The following is a 24,174-nucleotide window of genomic DNA, read 5'->3' on the forward strand; positions in this document are numbered from 1 at the left end:
GCCGGGCCGCCGGCCCCGCCCCTCGCCCGCCCTCCCCCCCGCTGGGTCCTAGCGCCGGCCGCTCCCCGACCGTCCCGGGCGCCGTCGGTTCCGGGCAGCGCCGCCGAAGCTGTGGAGCCCGCGGAGATCCAGCCAGGTAGGACTGGGCTGCGGGGAGTCGCCAGGGCCTCGGGCGGCGGGCGCCGACACGGTTTGCGCCGCCCTCGGTCTCCCCTCCGATGCCGAGCGGGCCGAGCTGACCGGGCGCGAGCATCGCGGGCGGGGCGAGCGGCGAGCGGCCTCGGGCGGGCCGCGGGCCCGGCAGGTCCTAGAACCCGCCCGGTGCCCGCGGGTCAGCGCGGTGGATGCCTAGGCTCGGCGGACGCGGCTGCCGGTCGTGCTCCGCGCGGGCCCGGGGGTCCTAGAGTCCGCCATGTGACCGGCTTTTGTCTGGGTGGCGAGGGCCTCCGAGCCAAGTCCTCCGCGTCTGCGCGCCCCCTCCCAGGCCGAGGTCCTGCCCGCCCCTCCCGCGGTCCTAGAGAACGCCATCTTGCAGGCCTTTGTCCTGCTCTCGGTCCTCCGTCCATTCATTTGTTCTTCCCTTCCTTCTTCATTCATTCCGCCCTGTTCCACTCGCCGAAGCCACGTTATCCTAGGGTTTAGTCCCAAATGAGTCAGCATACAGCCCCGCTCGGCGGGGGCTGCCTGTCTGGCGAGGACAGCCGCACAAACACGGTTGCAGAGAGCGAGGAGCGCTGGGTTTCTGCAGCTCCTGTCCCTCCTCAGAGAGTCTGGTAGGCCCTACCGCCCTGCAAACTCCCATAGGTTTCAGGGACCCCATTCCACTGAGGAAATTGAGGCCCGGAGCGCCATGCATCCCTCGTGCTTACCGCTGGTTAAATATTCTTGAGGGCGTGGACTATTGGGAAATAGAGAATGGGAAGCTTGCAAGTATCTTCCTGTGGGAGAAGGAAAACCAGGGCTCCCGGGCAAAAGCAATTGCATATGGAGGTGGTAAAGTTTGTGATTTGTGGATGGAGCTTAGGTTGCCGACCAGAGGAGACACTGCCACAGACACTGAGGCTGGAAAAATGGGAGCGGGTTGTGAGCTGACCAGTTGTTAGGCTGAGGACAGCAATTCACCCCAATACATTTCCATCAACTCACCAAAAGGCCCGAGGTCTGTGTGGCTTATATTTTGACTTGCAAAGATGGGGGAATGTAGATGCCTCTTATTTGTTAACCACAGCGGCGCCGCTTCCCTCCCCGCACCCCCCAAACTTTGCAGGCACTAAATCTGCCTTAACTTGTGAGGCAGCAAAAGGTCATCCCCCTCAGGCGAGTAGTAACAGGGCGTTCCATCACAACAGGGAGCAAATTGTAGTGCTAGGGTGATACTTGAACTGTATGACCTTCTAAAGATGGGGCCTCTCTCTCCGTTAATAAATAGTCGGTGACTGACTCTCACAAACTCCTCTCACAAACTCCTCCGATGGAAGAGGCAGAGGCTGTAGACCCGGGTTTGCTTTCAGTCACCAAGCAGTTTTGGACAGGAGAGTGCATAGGACAAAATTCCCTGGACTCTAGTGCTGGAGGCAGAAAACTAACAACCAAATAATAAAATGTGTTGCTGCTAATAAAGCGATAGTCAAGGGGACAGATGGCAGAAATTTCGTTATCTTGTCTACTTGGCTTCAAATACCAGCTAAATCTATGAGTAATTACTTGGCTTCTCTGTTCTCTCTTATTTTAAGAACATGTTTGATTACATTTTAATTTGTCTTGTGTGTGCTTGCAGCACCTGTGTGGAGGTCAGAGGACAACTTACTGGAATTGTTCTGTCTTCCGCCATGCGGGTCCTGACACTCAGGCTGTCAGGCTTGGTGGAAAACGGCGTTACCCACTGGGCCTTCTTACTAGCACCAAGAACACTAACCTTACAGCCTGAAGTCCTACCCTTAAGACTTTATTTGACCTTAATTACTTACGAAAAGACTTGTTTCCAGACACAGTCACAGTGGAGATTAGAGCTTCAATATAAGATTTTTAGAAGAAGCTGGGTGCTGTGGCACACACCTGTAATCCCAGCACTCAGGGAGACAGAGGCAGGGGGATCTCTGGGTTCCAAGCAGCCTTGTCTACAAATAGAGTCCAGGAGAGGGGGCAAGAATTCTTGAAGAACACAAATATTCAGCTATCACAGACTTCTGGAGAATTGAGAAATGAGCTTGAGAGGTCGAATCAGGGTCCATACAATACGAGTGATACCTAGTCCACAGCGTAAGCCTGCACGTAGGATTTGATCTAGATGGGACCATTAAAAAAATAAAAATTTAAAAAAAGGTTTTTTTGAAAGAACTTAAAAGGTAGCCAGGATATGGGGAAGAGGACACATTCAGTCCTGATGCAGCTTGATGAGCTGGGGTGGACGGGTGAGGGAGCTCCCCTTTTCTGAGGGAAAAAAGGGAGTGGGATGGGAGGGTGCTCCTGGGAGGGGGGAAGGGATGGGGCTACAACAAGGATGTAAAGTGAATTTATAAAAAGGTAGCCAGGACAATGATATCATCATCTGAAGGGAGTCTCTGAGGTGTGGTGCACACCTTAAGGTCCCAGCACTCAGGAGATAGGCAGATCTCTGTGAGTTGCAGGACAGCCAAGAGGGGGGGGGGAGAATGAATGAATGAAAGTGCATCCAGCTGAAAGCATAACTCAGTAGTAGAATGTTTGCATGAGACCCTAAGTTCAATTCCAAGGGCTGCCAAAAAAGAAAGGAAGGTTGATGATCAGAACCAAAGCTCATGGTTCTCACCTGTAATTCCAACACTGAAGAGGCCAAGGTGAGAAGAATCCGGGCCAGCTTGGGCTACATAGTAAGACCCACCCCCAGAAAACGTAGACAAGAAAACCTTTATTGTTTTTTTAATGTATGAATGTTATACTTACATGTATGTATGTGTGCCAAGTGTATGCCAAATGCCTGTAACTGGAGTTACAGGTGTTTGTGAGCCACCCTGTGTGTGATAGGAACCAAACCTGGATCCTCTGGAAGAACAGCAATTGCTCTGAATTGCTGTGCCATCTCTGCAGAGCCCAGGAAGGCCTCCTTAGGGGCAGGGAGATGGCCAGCCTTGATGACCTGAGTTTAGCCTCCTAGACCCATAGAGTAAAAGGAGTTGTCCTCTGTCCTCCACACATACCTTGTGAGTGAGTGTTCATACACAGAGTAAGCAAAATCTTTAATGAAAGCCTTAATAGAGGAGGTGTGTGACAGTAAAACCCAAAGTTACCAAAGAGACAGCACTCAGAGATACAAAGGTCTCAGGGTGCTTCAGACGAAGGGAACTGCTAGCATAAACACCTTGGAGTTGAAGAAATTAAAGTCTAAAACCAAGACAGGAGGCCTGGGTGGGTGAAGCCTCATGATGGAAGTGGGGAGTTGGACAGAGCTAAGCAGCAGTGAGCTGAATGAGGGGTTCGCTAATCGCAGAAAACCGCTTGTCTTCATCCTGGGAAATGTCAGGATTTTGCTGAAGAATTTCAAGTGAATCAAGAGTGATCAAAAGAGTTCAATTCCAGGGTTTGAGGATTTGAGTTTTGACTCTGGGCATCTTAATCAGGTGTGAACCCGGTTTGCCTTGTGAGGACTTTTAAATACAATCATAGTAAAAACACATTTTAAAATAGAATTGTAGTAAAAGTGTTTCCTTCCTATAAGTACTTGAAGACCTAAGCGGGGGTGGGGGGTGGGGGGTGTTCTCTCTCTCTCTCTCTCTCTCTCTCTCTCTCTCTCATTTGTTTGTGGTACTGAGGATAGAACCCAGTGCCTCACGTGTCAGGCAGGCACTTCCCCTTTTGTATGCTGGCTCTCATAGGTTCTTCAGTATTGGTTGGAATGATCAGAGTTTGTTTAGTGTACAGTTTGCAGGGCTGGGGAGATGGTTTGGTGGGTTTAAACACCAGCCATGCAAACCTCACAGTCTGAGTTTAAGCCCCCAAACCCAGGCAGATGTGTAATCCAGCAGTGCTGTAGGGAGACAGAGTCAGAGACCACACAGAGGAAGCTGGGCGTGGTGGCACGCACCTTTAGTCCTGCCACTGGGGAGGCCGAGGCAGCCAGGGCTACAGAGGAACCAAAAAGGGCTCTGTGTGTGTACACTTGTGTGTGTGCCCATGCTCAGAGAAGGATGGAGGAGGATGTCAGGCTCCAGCGGATCCGCTGCAGCCTAACCATTGTGAGCTGTTTAACACAGGTGCTGGGAAGTGAACTCATAACCTCTCGACCAGTGTTTCTTAACCTTCCTAATGCTTCCATTCTTTCATATCAGTTCCTCATGTTGTGGTGACCCTCAACCATAAAATTATTTTTGTTTCTACCCCATAACTGTAATTTTCCTACTGTTACGAATTGTAGCATAAATATCTGTTTTCAGATTGTCATAGGTGACTCCTGTGAGTCATTCCAGACACACTGGTTGAGAACCATTGTTCTAGAAGATCAGTGAGTGCTCTCAACTGCTTGGCAGTCTCTCCTGCCTATGACTTTTTTTTTTAATTTGAAAGAATAAACATGCAGATTCCAGTGTCCTACATCAGCTTCCTTAGATGGTTTTGTTTGCTTTTTAAAAAAGTTTTATTTTTATTTTCAGTTGTGTATTTGTATTCAGACTTCTTTACAGGTGCCAAAGGAGCCAGAAGAGGGTATCAGATCCCTTGGAGCTGACGATACAGGTGGTTGTGAGCCACTCAATGTGGGTGCTAGGAACAGACTCAGGTCCTCTGAAAGAGCAGCGAGGCTCTTCACATCCGAGCCATCTCTCCAGCCGCTTGTTATTTAAGTCAGGATCTTGCTATGTAGTCCAGGCTGGCCTTGAACTAATGATCCTCCTGCATAAGACTCACAAATACTAGGATCGTAGGTGTGCTTCCTAGATGAGGGTTTTGATGCAGGGGTTTGCCAGACCTCACCTAGAAAAACCTCAGTCTTTGACGTAGTGGGTGCAATAAAGTTTTTTAAGGTAGACACACTTAACCTACCTGGCTCTCCATTCTTCATGGACTGGGTGCCTGCTGAGATCCATTAGACAGTTAAGTGCTTCAGGAGGGATTAACCCTCTAGCAACCTGGTCTTTGGTTCACAGACTGGAAGACTGAAGCACAGCCTGGCAAGGGCTGGGATAAGGGGCCAGCGCTCAAGATTAGTAAGTCTCAGACAGCACTGGGTCCCAGCTCTGCTCTCGGGGCTGTGTTAGAAAGATGAAAGAAGGTGTAGGTTCAAAGTGTAGGGCTTCGGGACACTGTTGCAGGCCTAGACGGTAGGTCAGGTCCCAGACTTCTGAGCAAGGGCTCAAAAACTTGAAATACCCAAAGTCAGGCACATCTCAGCCATGGTCAGTTTCTAGCTGTGTGACCAGACAAGTCTCTTTACTCTTAGAACCCACCACCTTCTCATCTGTAAGATGGGGTCAGGGACTCCTAGTTCAGGCTGTCTGGGAGTTCTGTAAGGTGCCACACCCAGGCTCTGAGAAGACACTGTAGCTGAGAGAAGCCATCTGGTTCCATTCAGTCCTCAGTCCTGTGAGTCACTGCTATTGTTACGGCCATCTCACAGGTCAGAGACATACAGTAACTGCACAAAAAGTCACATCAGCTGGGAAGTGGTGGAGGCTAGATTAGGAGCTGGCATTCTGCCTTCAGGATATACTTGGTTGCACAGACGCCCTGCATCCCTTGTGCTGTTGATGTAAGGGTGAGTGAGAAACAGTCAAGATACTGTGAAATCTAGCGAGTGCTCAGCAGATTTGAGCTGTCCCAGCATCAAGACCAGCAAAGCCTCATGCATGCTATGCAAGAACTTTGCTGTTGGGCTGCACCCAAGCCTGGCTTTTGTTTTGTTTTTCTTTAGGAAAAAAATTAGGAGGCTAGGGATGTGCCTTAGCGGTAGAGCACTTGCCTGGGCCCTGGGCCCAAGACTCAACTCCCTCCCAACAAAACAAACAAAAAAAGGCTTCCTAGTATGGTGCTAACTCAGAGGAGACTCTAAGGGGCTTCATTGGTCAACTGGACAAACTGCTTTTATATTATTTTCCAAAATAGGCCCCCCCAACCCATCCCCTTCCCCATATCCTCTTGGCTTAGTTCAGTTCCAGCCTCCTTCTCCACTCCAGCTCCTGTGATGTACAGATGAGGACACGGGTCTGTAAACATCCTAGTCAATGGTGCACAAGCCTGAACACGGAACCTTGGCCTGCCACCCTCCAGACACACCTGGCTGTCCACACCTACTCTTCCCTGCCCCCGTACCACATCTAAGCTTCTCTTAAGAGGATCTGCCCTAATCCTCTTCCCTTCATCCCTCTGGGAGGATGAGCTGGTGTTAAGGCTGATGCAGCTGTTAATCCTATTTTTTCCCAACTATGATCCTAGGAGCAGCTGTGTGGATGTTGTCTGGGCTCTTGGCCAGAATGTAGGGACTCGGCAAGAGCTAGTATCCCAGGAGGCCTCGTCAGCTTAGACACATTAGTTGTGACTGAGAAAGAGGCCCTGACTGCCAGCAGTAGGTCAGACTGCCTTGGGAGTGCAGCTCCTATTACCACAGTTTTGGAAAAAGGACTAAAAGAGACTCCACCACAGAGGATGGACCAAAATTCCTGTCTGGGGTCGTGTGCTTTGCAACTATGCATGGTCAGAATTCTCTGAACAGTTGTTCCTCCAAGAACTGGCCAACCGGGGGAGGGTAATACGCACCCACAGTGGCTCTTCCTTCCTCTGAAAAGGTCTGTCTTCCCTGAGCATCTGGAAACTTTAAGGCCTTGGTCAGAAGTGAGAAAATAAGATTGTGAGAGTAATAGAAGCCAGGCATTCTAGGAATGCCAGAGAATTAGAAAACAGGCTGAGGAACAGAATATAGCTGGCTCTTTTGTGATTCTGGCCCCTCACTTACTGGTCTCTACACCCAATGAGCAGATCACAGGGGAGACATGAACACAGTATCAAAACTGGTTGTAGAGGTCTGGTTTGGGCCGAGGAGATGGCTCAGTGGTTAGGAGCACTTGCGGTTCTTGCAGACCATTCTAGTTTGATTCCACATGTTGGTTTATAACCATTTACAGATGGTTATAAACCAACCTTCGTGGGCACCAGACATGGACATGGTGCCAGCAAACATTCATACAAGTAAAATAAAACTAACTTTTTCTTTTATCATGTATTTAATTTTACTTTATGTATATTGGTTGGTGTGGAAGTATCAGATCCTGTGAAACTGGAGTTACAGACAGTTGTGAGCTGCCATGTGGGTGCTGGGAATCGAGCCTGGGTCCTTTGGAAGAGCAGACAGCGCTCCTAACCACTGAGCCATCTCTCCAGCCCCCGGATTTGTTTTGTTTTGGTTTTTTTCCCTTAAAGATAGGGTCACTTCAGATCTTGAGATGGCTTTGGTAAAGAAGGAAGGCTTGAAGAAGGCAGAAGGATGGCTTTGATCTAATTTTTCTTCTCTTGCAGAGAGGACCCACCCACCAAGGCCATGGAAGTGGAGGCTACAGAGGCCAAAGCCCCAGGCCCCTGCTACAAGCGCTCTGGCCGCCGTTATAAGTGCCTGTTCTGTACAAAGACATTTCCAAATGCTCCCAGGGCAGCCCGCCATGCTGCTACACATACATCTACAGACTGCAAAGAGGAGGTGAATGAGGTCCAGTCCAAGGTGGACACGGAGCCCAAGGCCGAGGACGCCAGCGGAGACAAGGTGTCTGCTTCAGTGGCCAAGCCCCGGCCCTATGCCTGTCCACTGTGCCCCAAGGCCTACAAGACAGCTCCTGAGCTCCGCAGCCACGGGCGCAGCCACACTGGGGAGAAGCCCTTCCCGTGCCCCGAGTGTGGCCGCCGCTTCATGCAGCCAGTGTGCCTGCGTGTGCACCTGGCCTCGCACGCTGGTGAGCTGCCCTTCCGATGCACGCACTGCCCCAAGGCTTATGGGACACTGTCCAAACTCAAGATCCACCAGCGCGGGCACACAGGGGAGCGGCCCTACGCCTGCACCGACTGCGGCAAGAGCTTTGCCGATCCGTCAGTGTTCCGCAAGCACCGGCGCACGCACGCCGGCCTGCGGCCCTACAGCTGCGAGCGCTGCGGCAAGGCCTACGCCGAGCTCAAGGACCTGCGCAACCACGAGCGGTGAGGCCCGGGGGTACGGTGGGAGGAGGGACCGCCGGGTGCTTGTCTAAAGACGGAAGTGCCTGGTTGGCCCGCGGTCAGGCTGGGTGGAGACCTGGGAGCGCGAGGGGGCCTGATGGGCCTAGGTTCCGGGACAGCCGGAAAGGGCAGTGGTCGTAGGGAGGACCGGTGCAGCTCCGTGTCTCTTAGGCAATTACCACCCAGTCAGGCCACTGGGCCGTCCCACTTGAGTCCATTGCCATCTAACCAGGTCCTCCGTCCCTCCTCAGGTCCCACACGGGTGAGCGCCCCTTCCTTTGCTCCGAGTGCGGCAAAAGCTTCTCGCGATCCTCTTCGCTCACATGCCACCAGCGCATCCACGCAGCCCAGAAACCCTACCGCTGCCCAGCGTGTGGGAAGGGCTTCACGCAGCTCAGCTCCTACCAAAGCCACGAGCGTACGCATTCGGGCGAGAAGCCCTTCTTGTGCCCTCGCTGTGGCCGCATGTTCTCCGACCCCTCGAGCTTCCGCCGCCACCAGCGGGCACACGAGGGCGTGAAGCCTTACCGCTGCGAGAAGTGCGGCAAGGACTTCCGGCAGCCGGCCGACCTGGCCATGCACCGGCGAGTGCACACGGGCGACCGGCCCTTCAAGTGCCTGCAGTGCGACAAGACTTTCGTGGCCTCCTGGGACCTCAAGCGGCACGCCCTGGTGCACTCGGGCCAGCGGCCCTTCCGCTGCGAGGAGTGCGGGCGAGCCTTCGCCGAGCGAGCCAGCCTCACGAAGCACAGCCGCATGCACTCGGGTGAGCGTCCTTTCCACTGTAACGCCTGCGGGAAGTCTTTCGTGGTGCTGTCCAGCCTCAGGAAGCACGAGCGCACCCACAGAAGCAACGAGACCCCCGGAGCCGCCCCCCAGCAGGAGCTGGTCCTGGGACTGGCGCTGCCCGTAGGCGTCGTGGGTGAGGGCTCGGCCGCCCCCGGGGCGGGGGCTGGGCTAGGGGACCCTCCCGCCGGGCTGCTGGGGTTACCGCCCGAGTCTGGTGGGGTAGTGGCTACACAGTGGCAGGTGGTGGGCATGACGGTGGAGCATGTGGAGTGCCAGGACGCCAGCGTCGGGGAGGCCCCTGGCACCCTGGGAGACGCGGGGGAGGGGGCGGGCGAGGAGACCGATGAGAAGCCCGCACAGTTCGTGTGTCGAGAGTGCAAAGAAACTTTCAGCACGTTGACGTTGCTGCGCCGGCACGAGCGCTCGCACCCCGAGCTCCGGCCCTTCCCCTGCACCCAGTGTGGCAAGAGCTTCTCGGACAGGGCTGGGCTTCGCAAGCACAGTCGCACCCACAGCTCCGTCCGCCCCTACTCCTGTCCCCAGTGTCCGAAAGCGTTCCTGAGTGCCAGTGACCTGCGCAAACATGAACGCACCCACCCCGTGCCCATCGGGACCCCCATCCCCCTGGAGCCCCTCGTGGCTTTGCTAGGAATGCCAGAAGAAGGGTCAGCTTGAAGCTTGCAGCTCTCTCTACTCCTCCCCACCCCACCCCCCAAGCCCCACCCCCAGTCTCCTGTGGGCAGCTAGCTCTGCTCTCAGTCCATGGAGAGCCGGGGACAACCGAGGCTGGCAGACACAGTCATTAAAGCGTTGGCTTTGACACCGAGCTGTCTTCTGCATTCTGGTGCAGTTAAGCCTCAGTGGAGATCCCAGACAGACACACAGAGGGCTCTGGGGGGTGTTTTGTTTTGTGACAGGATCTCAAAGCTTAGCCTGACCCAGAGCTCAGTGGGTAGCCCAGGCTCACCTTGAGCTCAAGCGATCCTCCTGAACTAGCCTCCCAAGTACTAGGATTACAGGTGTTTACCACACCTGGCCCCAGAAGGGTCTTGAAATGTGTTGATTGCCAAAGTATATTTTGGGTTGTAAGAGCTTTGTAGGCAGGTTGATCCAGGAAGGTATCTGAGACTCTGAGAATTCCGGGGAATTCAGCAGTGTGTTAAAAGCGTCAAGCCCTGCAGTGAAGCAGCCTCTGCAGCTTAGGTTAGCCTGTACTTGGGGCCGTGAAACCTTTACTATGTCTGTCCTTCCATAGATAGTAAGCTGGCCTCAACAATTATTTTTTTCTCAGGGCTGGAGAGATGGCTCCACTGTTAAAGGCTAAGGGTCACAAAAAGTTCCCCCCTCAGGTATGAGACAGCTAAAAAACATTATCTTTTCTGTTTTTCACAGTAACAAACTAGAAGGTGTACTTGGAGGGAAACAGATTCCTCTTCACATTAAAACCCACGAACTACAAAGAACTAACCTCATGGTAGTACACGCCTGTAATCCCAGCCCTCTGGAGGCAGAGGCAGGCAGATTGCTGGGAGTTCGAGGCCAGCCTGGTCTACAGAAAGGGAGTCCAGGGCAGCCAGGGCTGTTACACAGAGAAACCCTGTCTTGAAAAAAGTCCTTACTGGGTTTGGGTTTGGTGGTGCACACCTTCAGTCCCAGCACTCAGGCGGTAGAGGCAGACAGATCTCTGGGTTCAAGGACAGCCTGTTTGAAGGAGTTCCAGGAAAGCAGGGGCTACATACACATACACACAAAGCCAAGTGAAGAAATATATGTAGTCTAAGCAGTGGGGCATACTATGCCTGAATTGACAAGGTTGTTACTAAAATATGTTGATAGACTCCAGCACTTGGGAGGCAGAGGGAAGGAGGTCTCTGAGTTCAAGACTAGTTTGGTCAACATCAGGAGTTCTAGCTGACCAGGGCCACATTATGAGATACACAAAAGTTGACAACTGGAATTTATTTTGGTGATGGAGCACTTACCCATCATGTGTGATGTGAGGTCCTGGGTTCTATCTACAGCATTAGGAGGGAAAAGTTGACTCTCCTAGTTTGGTCTCTAAATCCATTGCATTTGCATTGAATTCACAGTGTAGCCCAGGCTGCCCTCAAACTGGTACTTCTGCTGTAGCTTCCCAAGCATATGCTGTCACAGCTGACTGTCTGACATTTGTAAGGGGAAACCAACCAGAGTTCCTGGCTGTCCTGGAACTTTACTCTGTAGAAGAGGCTGGCCTCCAGCTCATAGGTTTGCTACCATTCCTTTGTATTTCATGATGTCAGCTGGTTGTCAGTGCAGTGAAACCAAGCTTGGGACAGAGACAGATTATTCTGCCATTTTCCCAGATTTGTAAGGTTTGTGTCAGCCTTAGGCCTGGTCATTGCACACTGTGTAGTCAGCCTATGAGGTTCCCAAAAGTGTTGTGATCATCAGTATTTTAAAGTTTATCAGTATGGCCGCATGTCACCATTACAACTAGAAAAAAAGAAGGTGACTTGGGCACATGGGTTGTCACGTTGGCCATCTTGGACTGATGTGTGCCTGTGTTTGGCATGAGTGAGAGTTTTTGGAAGCATCCCCCAGAACATCATTATGGTGTATGGAAAGAGCCCAAAGGATTTTTTAACTCAGTCTGAAAACTCAAAGCTCATATAGAACATCTATATTTCTATTTTTCATTTAGGTAAATTTTTGGTGCTGGGTATTGAAGGTAGGATCTCACTTATATTAAACATTTGCTCTACCACTGAGCTACACATCCATCCCATGGTAGTTTAAAAAAGGAATAGAGGTGACATCTTTGACATGCTAAAAACCAAAGCACTAGAATAAAAAATACAGTAGCACATGCTTTTAATCGACACACTCAGGAGGCAAAGGCAGGTAGATCTCTGAGTTTGAGGCCAGCCTGGTCTACAGAAAGAGTTCTGGGAAAGCCAGGGCTACGCAGAAACCTTGTCTTGAAAAACCAAAAAACAAACATGTTTGGCACAAAAATTAAAGTCAACCAGTAGAGTGAAAGAGGGGTTCAAAAACAGCCATGTGTATATCTGTAAACTTACTATTACTTATTTTAAGTTTTGTAGTGCTGAAGATTGAACCAGGAGTCATAAGCATGCTGGGCAAAAACTTTGGCATGGACCTATAGCTCCTGCCCTTTATTTTATTTTCATGTTGAGACATGGGAATTACGAAGGTGACTAACCCAGATAAACTTGGAACATTTTTCTTCCCCCCAGTTTTTCAAGACAGGGTTTCTCTGTGTAGACCTGGTTGCCTAGAACTCACTGTACACCAGGCTGGCCTTGAACTCCTGAGTCCACCTGTCAGCTTCCCCAGTGCTGGGATTAAAGGCGTGTGCCGCCACCACCACCGACTTGAAACTTTTGATCCTGTACTGTCAGCTTACTGAGCAGGTGAGACAGGCTTATACCACTAAGCCAAACACAATCTAGGTATCATTCATTTCTTTATTGCTGTTTTGTTTTGTGTTTTTTTATTTTATTTTTTATTTTTTTGAGCCAGCCTTGCTGTGTATCCTAGACTGGCCTGTGATCTTATGTTTTCATTCAGTATCTAAAGTGCTAGGATTACTATCAACTTTTGTAAATTTTTTTTTTTTTTGAGACAGGATTTCTCTGTGTATCTCTGGCAGTCCTGGAACTCTCTGTAGACCAGACTGGCCACGAGCTCACAGCAATCCACCTGCCTCCCAGAGTGCTGGAATCACAGGTATGCGCCACCACACCCAGCTGGAATACTTATTTTTTTAAATTTATGGAGATCAGAGGACAACTTGGGAGAGTCAGTTTTCTTCTCCCATTTGGGACCTAGGGATGGAACTCAGGTTGTCAGCCTTGGCAGCAAGCACTTTTGCCTGCTGAGCCACCTCGCCTGCCTAGCGGGCTGCTGAAGATTGCATCCTACATTGTATCCAGTAGGGCCTTCCTTTCTGTTTGTAGCTAAAGCAAAGCTAAAGGCTGAAGTAAGCTGAAACTCCCTTCCTAAGCTCTTTATTTTCTTTTCCCCCTTTTCTGAGAGTCTTCCTGTAGACAGTTTTTGTTTTTGTTTTTTGAGACAGTGTCTCCCTGTGTTAGCTCAGGCTGTCCTTGAACTTGAGGTGATCTTCCTGCTTAGCCTCCAACATGCTGAGATTACAAGCATGCATCACCACACTGGGATTCCATGCCCTGTCACAGAATTTGAGGACCGCCAAGTCGGCAGCGTCAGGAAGACCGCAGGGTGCAGTTCATCTCCAGGCCCAAGTGTGGTCATGGGAACATTGCAGCAAGCAGCCATAGTTTAATGCAGGAAAAATAGCAAACATCTCAGTGACAGAGATAGCACAATCACACCCAGTTCTCAGAAATTAGTGTTAGAGGGAAGTCTTTTGAGATGGCTCAACCAGTAAAATGCGTTTGCCACCTAGCCGGACAACCTAAATTCAACAGCCAGAGACCTGCATGATGGAAGGAGAGAGCCGATTCTTAGCAGCTGTCCTCTGAGCTGGGTGTGGTGACCCACACCTGTAATCCCAGCACTCAAGAAGCAGAGGCAGGAGGATCTCTGTGAGTAAGTGATGTGGCCTATACACACACACCCTTGGTTGTTTAAAATGAAAGGGTGTCTTTCAAGTTGAGAGTGTAGTTCAGTGGTTGAGCATTTGCTTAGCTCGCGATGAGGACTAAAAGGATAAAAGTTACGTGGGGTGGGGGATCGGGGCCATGGGTCTTTAAGCCCAGTACTTGGGAGGCAGAAGCAAGCTGGACAGCGAGATAACTCATTGAGGAAAGGCACGCGCCACCAAAGCTGATGACATCTATTTGCAGACTTGCCGGTTTTCATTTTTGATGATGCTTGTGTGGGGGTTGTGTGCATGTCAGTGCAGTGTTCACGGAGTGTGTCTGATCCTTGGAGCTGGAGTTACAAGCAATTGTGAGCCACCTAGTTTGGCAGCAAGTGTTCTTAAGAGCTGAACCATTTCTCCTTAATAAATGTATTTCTCCGCCATAAATGTACTTTTCAAGCTGTGTATGTTTTTATAGCTAGAAGCCCTTAGACTTAAGATACTTGGCCCATCTTGAGTTAATTTCTGTGTATGGTTTGAGGGAGGAGGTTCAACTTCATTCTTTTGCCTATGAATTTTCAATTGTTCCAGATGCATCTGTTGAAAAGACATTTGTTGTCCATTTAATTGTCTTGGCCTTCTTTAAAAAAATAAACTAACTGTAAATATGAGGGGTTTTGTTTTGTTTCTTGCTGGGCTCAAACCGAAGGCCTGGCACATGTTAGGCTCTACGTTCAAATCACACCTTCGGTTTCATATCTGTCATTATGCCAGGACCACAATATCTAGATTATTACAGGAGTTTTTTAAAAAGATGGCATTTATTTCTGTGTACTTTGACTGCATGTATGTCTGTGCACTCAGAAGAGAGTGTTGGAGCCCCTAGAATTGCTAGATAGTTGTAAACCACCATGTGGGTGCTGGGAACTTAATCCCAAACCTCTGCAAGGGTAACAGGTGCTCCCAGCCACCGAACCATTCTCCAGCCCCCGGTTAGTATAGTTTTGTAAAACTTCAGATCAGAGCCTATGAGGCTCCCAGCTTGGTAATTTCTTCTCTCCCAACTTGTTTTATTTCAAGATTTTTTTTTTCCTATTCTTACAGTTCCATTTTGATTTTATTTTGTAGTTTTGTTGGGTTTTGTTTTTTTTTTGGCTTTTTGAGACAGGATTTCTCCTGTGTTGCCAAGGCTGTCCTGGAACTCACTCTATAGACCAGGCTGGCCTCTAACTCACAGAGATTTGGCTGAGTTTTGAAGTCAAAAGCGTGAGCCACCACCACCCGGCTCATTTTGTAATTTTTTTTTTTTTTTTGAGACTGGATTTGAGAGCTGCATGTTGGCCCTCAATTCACGATGTAGCCCTTGCTGGCCTCAAACAGTCCATTCTCCTGCCTCAGCCTCCTGAGTGCTGGAATTACAGATGTATGTCATCACACCTAACTATTGAATTTTTAGATCAGATTGCCAGATTTTGCTATCAAGAAATAAAAAGCAAGTTTAGGTTTTGGTCGTTGTACTGAATCAGTTCATTCATGTGTGGGATATTTATCAAATCTCTGACCTGTCAGATATTTTCCTTTTTAAAGATTTATTTTTAAGCTGGGCAATGGTAGTGAATCCCTTTAACCCCGGCAGAGGCAGATGCAGGCAGCCTGGGCTACACAAAGAAACCCTGTCTCGACAAACAAGCAAACATACAGAAGATTTCTTGTTATTGTACATGCATGGGTTTGGCTGGGATGTCCGTCTCTGCACCATGTGCATGAAATGCTGGAAACAGGATGTCAGAATTCCTGGAACTGAAGTTGAGAGGCCCGGTGTGAGCCGCCACACAGGCATTGGGAATGAAGTGAAGGCCATGTCCTCTGAAGAGTATTTCTTAGCCACTGAGCCACCTTTCCAGCCCCACCTTAGATTTTTAATTCCTTTCAACTGTTTTTTTTTTTTTTTCATTTTATCTATAAATATATTTGTTTGTTTGTTTCAAGACAGGGTTTCTCTGTGTAGCCCCGACTGTCTTGGAACTCTAACTGTAGAACAGGTTGGCCTCACAGAGATCCTTCTGCCTCTGACTCCTGAGTCCTGGGATTAAAGGTATGAGCCACCACACCTGGTTTACCTATAAATCTTATGTTGTTAAGTTTATATCAAGTTATTGTTTTTGTTGCTATTACAAATGAATTGTTCTCGTTTTTCATCTGTGACATTTAGTTTGTTTTGAGACAGGGTCTCATAGAGTCTCAGCTGGCCTCAAACTCGCTGTGTAGGCATGGCTAGCCTTGGAACTTCCTAACCTTCTGCTTCCCAAGTGCTGGAATTACAGGCCAGCCACTGCGCCAGGCCTAAGAGAACCGATTGTTTTGATTATTTCACTTTTGAATTGTTCTTTGTTAGTGACAAATACAGTCTTGTGATACAATAGGGAAGTTCCCCTTTCACTCCCATTGAGCTAGACTTTTAACGGTTTCATGGGAGCCCTGTGTGGTGGCACATGCCTGTAATCCCAGCACTCTGGATTTCTGTGAGTTGGAGGCCAGCCTGGTCTACAGAGTGAGTTTCAGTACAGCCAAGGCTACACAGAAAAACCCTGTCTCAAAAAACCAAAAACCAAACAAAGGTTTCATGGGATCAAGGTTGGCTTGGAATTTGGTACACAGCCAAGGATGACCTTAAGTTCTAATCGTCTGGCCTCCACCTTCTGAGTGTTAGAATTACAGGTTTCTTTGGTGCTTGGGATGAAACACAGGCCTTTGCACACGCTTACACAAGCAGCCTACCAACTAAGCTAAATCTCAAGTCTCTAAAATGTTTGTTAACATTTTCTTTCTTTTGATTTTTTCTTTTTGTTTGTTTTTGTTTTTTTCAAGACAGGGTTTCTCTGTGTAGCTGTCCTGGAACTCATTCTGTAGACCAGGCTGACCTTGAACTCACAAGGTCCACATGCCTCTGCCTCCTGAGTGCTGGGATTGATGGCATGCGCCACACCTGCAGTAATGTCTAGACGCCTTGCTCTCTGTCCCTCCCTAGTCTTCTCTAATATCCCTTAACTCCATTTCCTGCCAGGTGTTCTCCAGCTGGCGAATGCAGATTCATAGGCTCCAGTGCTAAGACAATAGCTGGGATCAGCTCTCCGTGAGTGGACTTGGTCATCATGCCCCCTGCATAAACAGGCTCACCCTGGCCTCCGTCCCAGGAAAGGAAGCGGAGGGAAAGCGGGAGGAAAGGGAAGAGACGAGAAGGGCCAGGTGTGTGTGCCCCTGCGACCTCAGCATTTGGAAGACTGAGGCAGCAGTTTCAGGGCCAGCACAGAAAGGAGATGGTCACCCCTGGGAGTCGGGGAGACAGACTGGGGCTAAGGCGGAAGCAGAGGAAGCAGCAGCATTCTGACCTCAGCTGAGGAGCTGTGGAGACCAGTCAGTTTCTGGACTGCTGTCAGAAGTCCCTCTGTCCTGGGGTCAGCCTTCTTTAGATCTCTGTTGTCTCCATCTCCCACCTACAGACCTCAAGCAGACTCCAGTCTCAATGACCTTATCAGGTGCCCATGTGTGTGGAAGGCACCATCAGGTGTTCACCTCAGCCAGTTCTGTGCCTTATTAGTTTGTTGGTTTTTGTTTTGTATTTGCTGTCGGGTTTGTGTTTTTTGTTTTGTTTGAGATAAGTTCTCACTGTATAGCCTTGGCTAGCTGAGAGTTTATGATGTAGAGCAGGATAGCCTCAATCTCAGATCTGTCTGCTTCTGCCTCCCAAGTGCTGGGATGGAAGGTATGAGCCACCACACACAGACCTACCTCCTTATTTTTTTTTAAGACAGGCTAAGATTCGAACTCAGTTCCTTCCTCAGCAAAGGCTACCAACTGACCCATCTCCCTAACCCTTCTTCGGGCTTGTTTGCTGGTTTTCTGAGATAGGGTCTTGCTGCAGGGCCCAGGCTGATTCTCAAACTTGAAATGTTTCTGCCCCAGCCTGCTGAGTGCTTGCATTACAACTGGGAATGACCGTCCCCAGCCTCTGACTCTTCTTTCTCCCTTAGTCTTCTGTTGCTTGATGGGGAGATTTCTGGTTTTTGTGTGATTACGTTGGCTCATCTGCATAAGCCGATTTTAACCTTAGTCTTAGTAACTCTAATCACACCTACACAGTTTTGCCAACTAAATGTGATGATAGATACCTGTAGGAAGCACAGCTGCTCAGGATGTAGAGGCAGGGGGGGGACCACAAGTCAAAATCCAGCCCGGGATATGCAGTGGGACCTAGTCATTCATTCAGTCAACCATTCGGTCAGTCACTGTGTGTTTAACTCAGTGATGGCATTTTCCTGGCATTTGCAGGGTCCTGAGTTCAAGCCCCAGTACTGAAACAACACAAACCTAGCCAAGTAAGTACCTTTTGCCACGTAAAGGAATATATCCATAGCTATTGGGGTGTGGACTCTTCAGGGACCGTTATTTCAACTAGCACATCTCTTCTGGCTCTCAAAGATTGTCCCATCCGCAAAAAGACATTTCCCAAAATTCTAACCCTGTCAAAGCCCAAAAACGTCTCCTATTCTAAAGTCCCAAATTTTATCAGTCATCAAAATCAGATGCCAGTCGCACTGTGGGTAAAGTCTACCTACAGCACAGGTCCCCAGCTGTGGACATGTACAACTAAAGGGCTCAGCGGAAGAGTGCTTCCCCTGCATGGGTGAGGGCCTGGCTTCCCTCCCAGCACTGCGCCCCACCCACACAGCCTCGTAACTACAGGCACCTGGACCAACGGAGGGTGAAACTACCCATGGAAAGCAAAATGTACAAACCCACTTGGAGGACTGGAGAGATGACTCAGTATTGAAGAGTGCTCACTTGCAGAGGATCTGGATCTGGCTCCCAGCACCCATATCGAGTGGCCTACAACTGCTTATAATTGCAGATTCAGGGGATCTGATGCCGCTGGCCTTCCTGGGTTCAGCATACATACACATGAATCAATAAAAATCAGCAAACCGGGGCTGGAGAGATGGCTCAGTGGTTAAGAGTACTGTCTGCTCTCCTAAAGGACCCGGGTTCAATTCCCAGCACCCACATGGCAGCTCACAACTGTCTATGCCCCCAGTTCCAAGGGATCTGACACCTTCATACTAACGCACATAAAATAAAATAAATTATTAAAAAAAAATCAGCAAACCTTAAAAGTAACGCTTAAGATCCCCCTAGGCGTTAGGTGCTACGGGGGCACCTGACTTTAATCCCAGCACTTGGGGGCTGAGGTAAGCAGCAGATCTCTGAATTCCAGGCCAGCCTGATCTACACAGTGAGTGTCAGGTCAGCTGGGGCTACGAAGTAAGACACTCTCAAACCACAAATAAAAAACCAAAACTCCACGTTGGGAAATTTTCTTAGTTTCCAAGCTAAAAATAATCCTCGGCGGCTTTGTTTTGCCTCCAGATCTCCGTACCAACCTTGGTGCTAGTCATTCTTCCTAAAACAGTATCACCTTTGTTTGTTTATTTGGTTTGGCTTTTGGTGTTTTTGTTTTGTTTTTTGAGACAGGTTTCTCTGTGTAGTCTTGGCTATCTTGGAACTCAGTCTATAGACCAGGCTGGCCTCTGCTTCCCGAGTGCTGGAATTAAAGGCCTGAACCACAGCCACCTGGCTTATTTACCTTTTTTTTTTTTAAAGGTAAATATGGGTCTCATTATGTAGTCCTGACTAGCCTGGAAGCTGCTGTGTAGACCAGGCTAGCATCAGGCTCAGAGCTGCCTGCCTCTGCCTTCCATAAGCTGGGACTTCAGATGGGCAGTACAACTCAAGGCCTTTTTCTTTTTGAGACAGTCCTGATACACAGCCCAGGAATAAAACTCTCAGGCTTTTTCCTTAGCCTCCCTCCCCGCCAAAAAGGGCTTTCTGCCATCCTTGTCTTCACAATGCCTGTTACAGCTTTAGAATATCTTAACAGTTTATTCACTTGACTTCCCCACTAACAGGTACCGTGTATAAAAGCAGAGACCTCACGCCTATTTCTATTTCTCTCGCCCAGGCTAATGTCTTGAACATAAATCCTACTCAATAAGTATTTTGTGAATAAATAATTAAATTGAGTTAAATGCGGAATAGTGTGGCAGACACCCCATCCCATATTCATATCCCAATCACTTTAATTTGCTAACATTAACTTATATGGCAAAAGCCTTGGACGATGTAATAATTTACAGACTCAGTTGGGGCGAGTCTGACCTATATAGCACAATTGTCATCTGTGGACCTGTGCAGCTAAAGACAGGCTGGAGATAGAGCTTGATGTCTGGGTAGGTCCTATGCAAACACGTTTGTTCGTTTGTTTGAGACAGAATTTCCCTGTGTAGACCAGGCTGGCCTTGAAGTCCAAGATCCACCTGTGTCTGCCTCCGAGGGCTGGGATTACAGGCCACCACTACCTGACCCCACAAAGGCATCTTTACGAGGGACACAGAAGTCACTGCTTCTGTGGTGGTGACAGAATGGTGTGCTCTGGAGCAGACGCTGGGCCCACCAGCCAGGGAACACAAGGAACTGTTAGACCCGAGAAGGGACCAGGCTCTGCGTCCGGGCCCCCAGGAGGAGCCAGGGCCGCACACGCTTGGCTCACTGAGTGATGCCCGCTTTGGACTTCTCACCTCCAGAATTGTGAAAGAATAAGTGTGGGCTGTGAGCCTCTCAGTGTGACAGTTTGTCACCTCAGGAACAGAAAGTTGGGTGGGCATGAAATACATGCTTGCAGTCCCGGCACCAAGGAGGCTAAGCCAAGAGAACTAGGCTAAGCTTGAGATCGACCTGGCTACACCGTGACTTCAAGACTACCCTGGGCTGGAGCTAGAGCAATGATCCAATGGTTAAAAGCACCTGCAGAAGACCTACGTTTGGCTCCTAGCACCCACATGGTGACTCACAGTAGCTCATTTTAGGGCATCCACAGCCCTTCTGATCTCCACGGCAGGTGGTGTACATCCATTCACGGAGGCAAAGCACTCATGCACATACAATAGGATTCAAATTCTAAAACTAGCCTGAGCTTTATACAGAGTGAGACCCAATCTCAAGAAACACACACACACACACAGAGAAACAAATACAGCCTTAGAGGGGTTAATATTTTTGTTGGCTATAATTTGCAGTGGCCACTAGTTGGCCAGTATTAATTCTGCCCTCAGTTTAGAGAAACAGAACAAAAAGCAACAAACAGCCTGAGCTGGGCATGGTAGTACTTCTGGGTAATTTCAGTACTCAGGAGGCTGACTCAGGAGCATTAGGAGTTCAAGGACAGCCTGGTATACGTCCAGTCTCAAACCAAAAACCAATTACAACTGTAATCCCAGCTCTTCCCGGAGGCTGAGGTATGGAGACTGCTAAGAGTTTAAAGTAACCCTGGGTTTTAAAAATGTTCTTTCTCAGCAACATGTGTAGCTGTTTCTGGTGCTGTAGTTTATATTCTAAAAAGATGAGAGCAATGATCACCTCTACAGCTTGAGCAGCAACTGAGGGGAAGGGCAGACTGTTCCCTTACAAGTGTGGGACTGTGGAAGTGGCGGAGGGCATCTTGAGAGTGGTCCAGGAGAAGGAGCAACATAAAAACAGCAAGCTCACACCTGGATCTTCTGACTCGACCGAACAACTTCCTACTAACTTAGACTTCCAGGCCGTAGTCTGTGACCTCATGGCAATCCTCCGCCTCGGTCTCCGGAGTGCTAAGATTCCAAGCATGATCCCATACACAGGAAATGGTAGCTTCTTACCTATTAGATTCTCATCAGTTTGATGGGACAACAGTGACACCCATAATTCTTTAGAGAAATGCTTGCTCTCTGGCTGTTGACTGTAGGCATCCAAAGTCTACTGACATTCTGGGAGAACTGACTGTTAATCCTCCTTCTCCCTGAGTCATCCTGACTGACTGACCAGCTTTGGTGGGAATCACTGCAAAGACTTTTTGCAAACGGCACAAATTATATGCTTGATAGGGCTTCGTCACAAAGATGAGTGTTAATAGTTTGTGTTGCGCTGTGTGCCTGCTCATATAAGGGTGAGTCAATGTGGAGGTCAGAGGATGAATCCCTTCCACCTGGCCTGAGACAAGGTCTTATGTTACCAGGCTAGCTGGCCCTTGGGCTCTTTCGGATTCTCCTGTCCCCAACTCCATCTGACGAGAGGCCCACTGGGGATGACACAGGTCCACCACCACACATGCTCAGTTCTGAGGATCTGATCTCCATTTTTCATTCAGGCTTGCATGGCAAGTGATCTGCCCAGTCCCTGAATGTGAGGCTTAAAGCCCTTTTCGGCTGTATCTCCCCACCCACGCTCCCGGCTCCACAGACAATGTTTCATGTTTCCCAGCCTCAAACCCAGCAGGAAGGACCTTCACCTGATCCTCCAGCCTCCAGATATGATTGGCCACACCTCACTACCTCTCTCTTTCCATTTGTTTACTGATAAGACAGTCTTGAAGCCAACCCCCCCCCGCCCCGCTATATATTATATAATACACACTGGCCTAAAACTCTTAGTGATCCTCCTGACTCCTGGGATTACAAGGACATACTGCCATACCTGACTGTAAGCGATGGCTCGGTGGATAGAGGTGCTTGCCTCCCAGCTTGACGACTCAAATATATTTTTAAAAGATGTAATTATTTATACAGTGTTCTGCCCAGATGCCAGCAGAGGGCACTGGGTTGTGAGCCACCACGTGGTTGGTTGCTAGGACTCGAACTCAGGACTTTTGGAATAATAGCCAGTGCTCTTAACCTCTGAGTCATCTCTCCAGTGACAATTTGGGAATTTGGGTTTCTTAAAAACACAGATATAAGAATGTGCATTCAGTTTAGTCTCAGGTGTGGGGATTGGGGGCTGCTTTGGACTGTCTGCAGTAGCGGACTATGATTTGCCTCTTGTCACCTGCAGATAGTTCCTGTGACGGTGTGACAGTCTGGGAACTTTTTGGAGGGTATATAAATGCTAGAGCCCCGAAAGGTGTGTGTGTGTGTGTGTGTGTGTGTGTGTGTGTGTGTGTGAGGGTGTGTGTGGAACAGCTGTTACTTGTTCAGAGAGGTTGGTTGCAGTTTTTTAGTAGTCATGGTCAAAGAAGAAACAAAAGGATAATTTAGACTGAGGGACTTCCCGAATTCCTCTTTCCTATCCAGTGTTGGGAGGTGAAACTGGAGAAATAGAGGGTAGTAAAAAAGAACCCGCAAAGTAGCAAAGGTCAGCTACAGACAGCCTCACACCATGGAAGAAAACTAGTCTTTTGAATGGTTCTCTTAACCTCCACACATGCGCACACAAAGAAATGCAATTAAAAATAAAAGGTAACGACAGACACCCAGCTGCACAGATGTTGAACATCAATCTGTCAGTGTCCAACATCTGTATCGGAGCAGGTGGGGCCCTGATCTTGTTTCACTTTGAAGGCAGCATGAGAAAGTGGACAAAGGTGGCCAACAGCCAGGAGTCTGCTGGAGATGAAAAAAAGAGATGGAAAACTGGGAAACCCAGAGTCCCCAGAGCCAAACACATGTGGTGCTCAGGCAAGCTCCCCCTGGTCCCAGCTGCCCCATCCCGGAAAGCAGAATGTATGTATCCAGCTTAGCCATCTAGTTAGCACCCGTCCATTCCAGGGAATGAAGGCTCTCACCTTTGTGGAAGTTTCTCTGTCTCTGTCAACAGTTTCTCTGTGGGGCCCTGGCTGTCCTAACACTCTGTAGACCAGGCTGGCCTTGAACTCACAGACATCCTCCTGCCTCTACCTCCCTTGAGTGCTGGGACTAAAGGCATGCCCTACCACCATCCGTCATTACCATTACGTTGTCTCTCTGTTTTTCTTTTCTTTTTTCTTTTTTTTTTTCCAAGACAGGGTTTCTCTGTGTAGTCTTGGAGCTGTCCTGGAACTTGCTCTATAGACCAGACTGGACTTGAATTTATGGAGATATGCCTGTCTCTGCCTCCCAAGGGCTCTGCTGGGATGAAAGGCGTGCGCCACCACAATTCTGCTGCTTTTGGGTATGTCTGGGGACTCCATGTGATGCCCAGCACATACCTGATTCCTAAATTAAGCTGCTTTACACTGAGGGGAGGAAAAACCTATGCTCTCTTGACTAGTTGTTTCCCAGTTGAGATCAAAGTACATCCCACAGCTGGGTGTGGTGGCGCACACCTTTTATCCCAGCACTCAGGGAGGCAGAGGCAGGCAATCACTCTGAGTTTGGGGCCAACCTGGTCTACAAAGCAAGTCCAGGACAGCAAAGGCTACACAGAGAAACCCTGTCTTAAAAAGACAACAAAAATGACCCCAAAAACCCCACAACAAAGTACATCCCACACAGAGATAGCAAGAGATGTACAATCTGAGAACAATACTCTGCCAGCCAGTTGAAGGCAGGCAGGGGTCCACTTAGCCAATCCTCCTATCCCTCCTGAAATGGTCAGGTAGTGCACTAACTAGCCTGTCACAGCTAGCTCTTTCAGCACTCAGCACAGTTATGGCGAGAGGTGCCTGAACAGTCTCGTGGGATGAAAGCAGGGTGGAATGAACACCTTGGAGACTAAAGCCAAGGACTGTTCAATCTAACCAAACCCGGGCCAGGAGTAGCTTAGTTGTAAACCAAGTGTCCTCAGAAAAAGCTACATCCAGACAGCCTGAG

General features: G+C 49.2%; 1 protein-coding gene across 2 annotated transcripts; it reads left to right on the top strand.

The window, feature by feature from the left end:
• The first annotated feature begins 7 nt into the window (after positions 1-7).
• On the top strand, positions 8-14,193 carry Znf668 (zinc finger protein 668). Of its 2 annotated transcripts, none has more exons than XM_060366795.1 (3): positions 8-136; positions 7,480-8,148; positions 8,418-14,193. In XM_060366795.1, the coding sequence occupies exons 2-3, from the start codon at positions 7,502-7,504 to the stop codon at positions 9,628-9,630; spliced, it is 1,860 nt and encodes a 619-aa protein (XP_060222778.1). In that variant the 5' UTR covers positions 8-136; positions 7,480-7,501; the 3' UTR covers positions 9,631-14,193. The 2 variants fall into 2 exon arrangements, with proteins under 2 accessions (XP_060222778.1, XP_060222779.1); XM_060366796.1 differs by lacking the exon at positions 8-136 and adding an exon at positions 639-773.
• The last annotated feature ends 9,981 nt before the right edge of the window (positions 14,194-24,174 follow it).

Source organism: Meriones unguiculatus, chromosome 14, assembly GCF_030254825.1.
Source record: "Meriones unguiculatus strain TT.TT164.6M chromosome 14, Bangor_MerUng_6.1, whole genome shotgun sequence".
Lineage (NCBI taxonomy): Eukaryota > Metazoa > Chordata > Mammalia > Rodentia > Muridae > Meriones > Meriones unguiculatus.

What these genes read in the sequence shown, in the direction of transcription:
- Znf668 (XM_060366795.1), top strand. Translation starts at nt 7,502, where the DNA reads ATGGAAGTGGAGGCTACAGAGGCCAAAGCCCCAGGCCCCTGCTACAAG. An exon ending in GACCTGCGCAACCACGAGCG is followed by an intron (nt 8,149 to 8,417) that starts GTGAGGCCCGGG and finishes GTCCCTCCTCAG; the next exon opens with GTCCCACACGGGTGAGCGCC.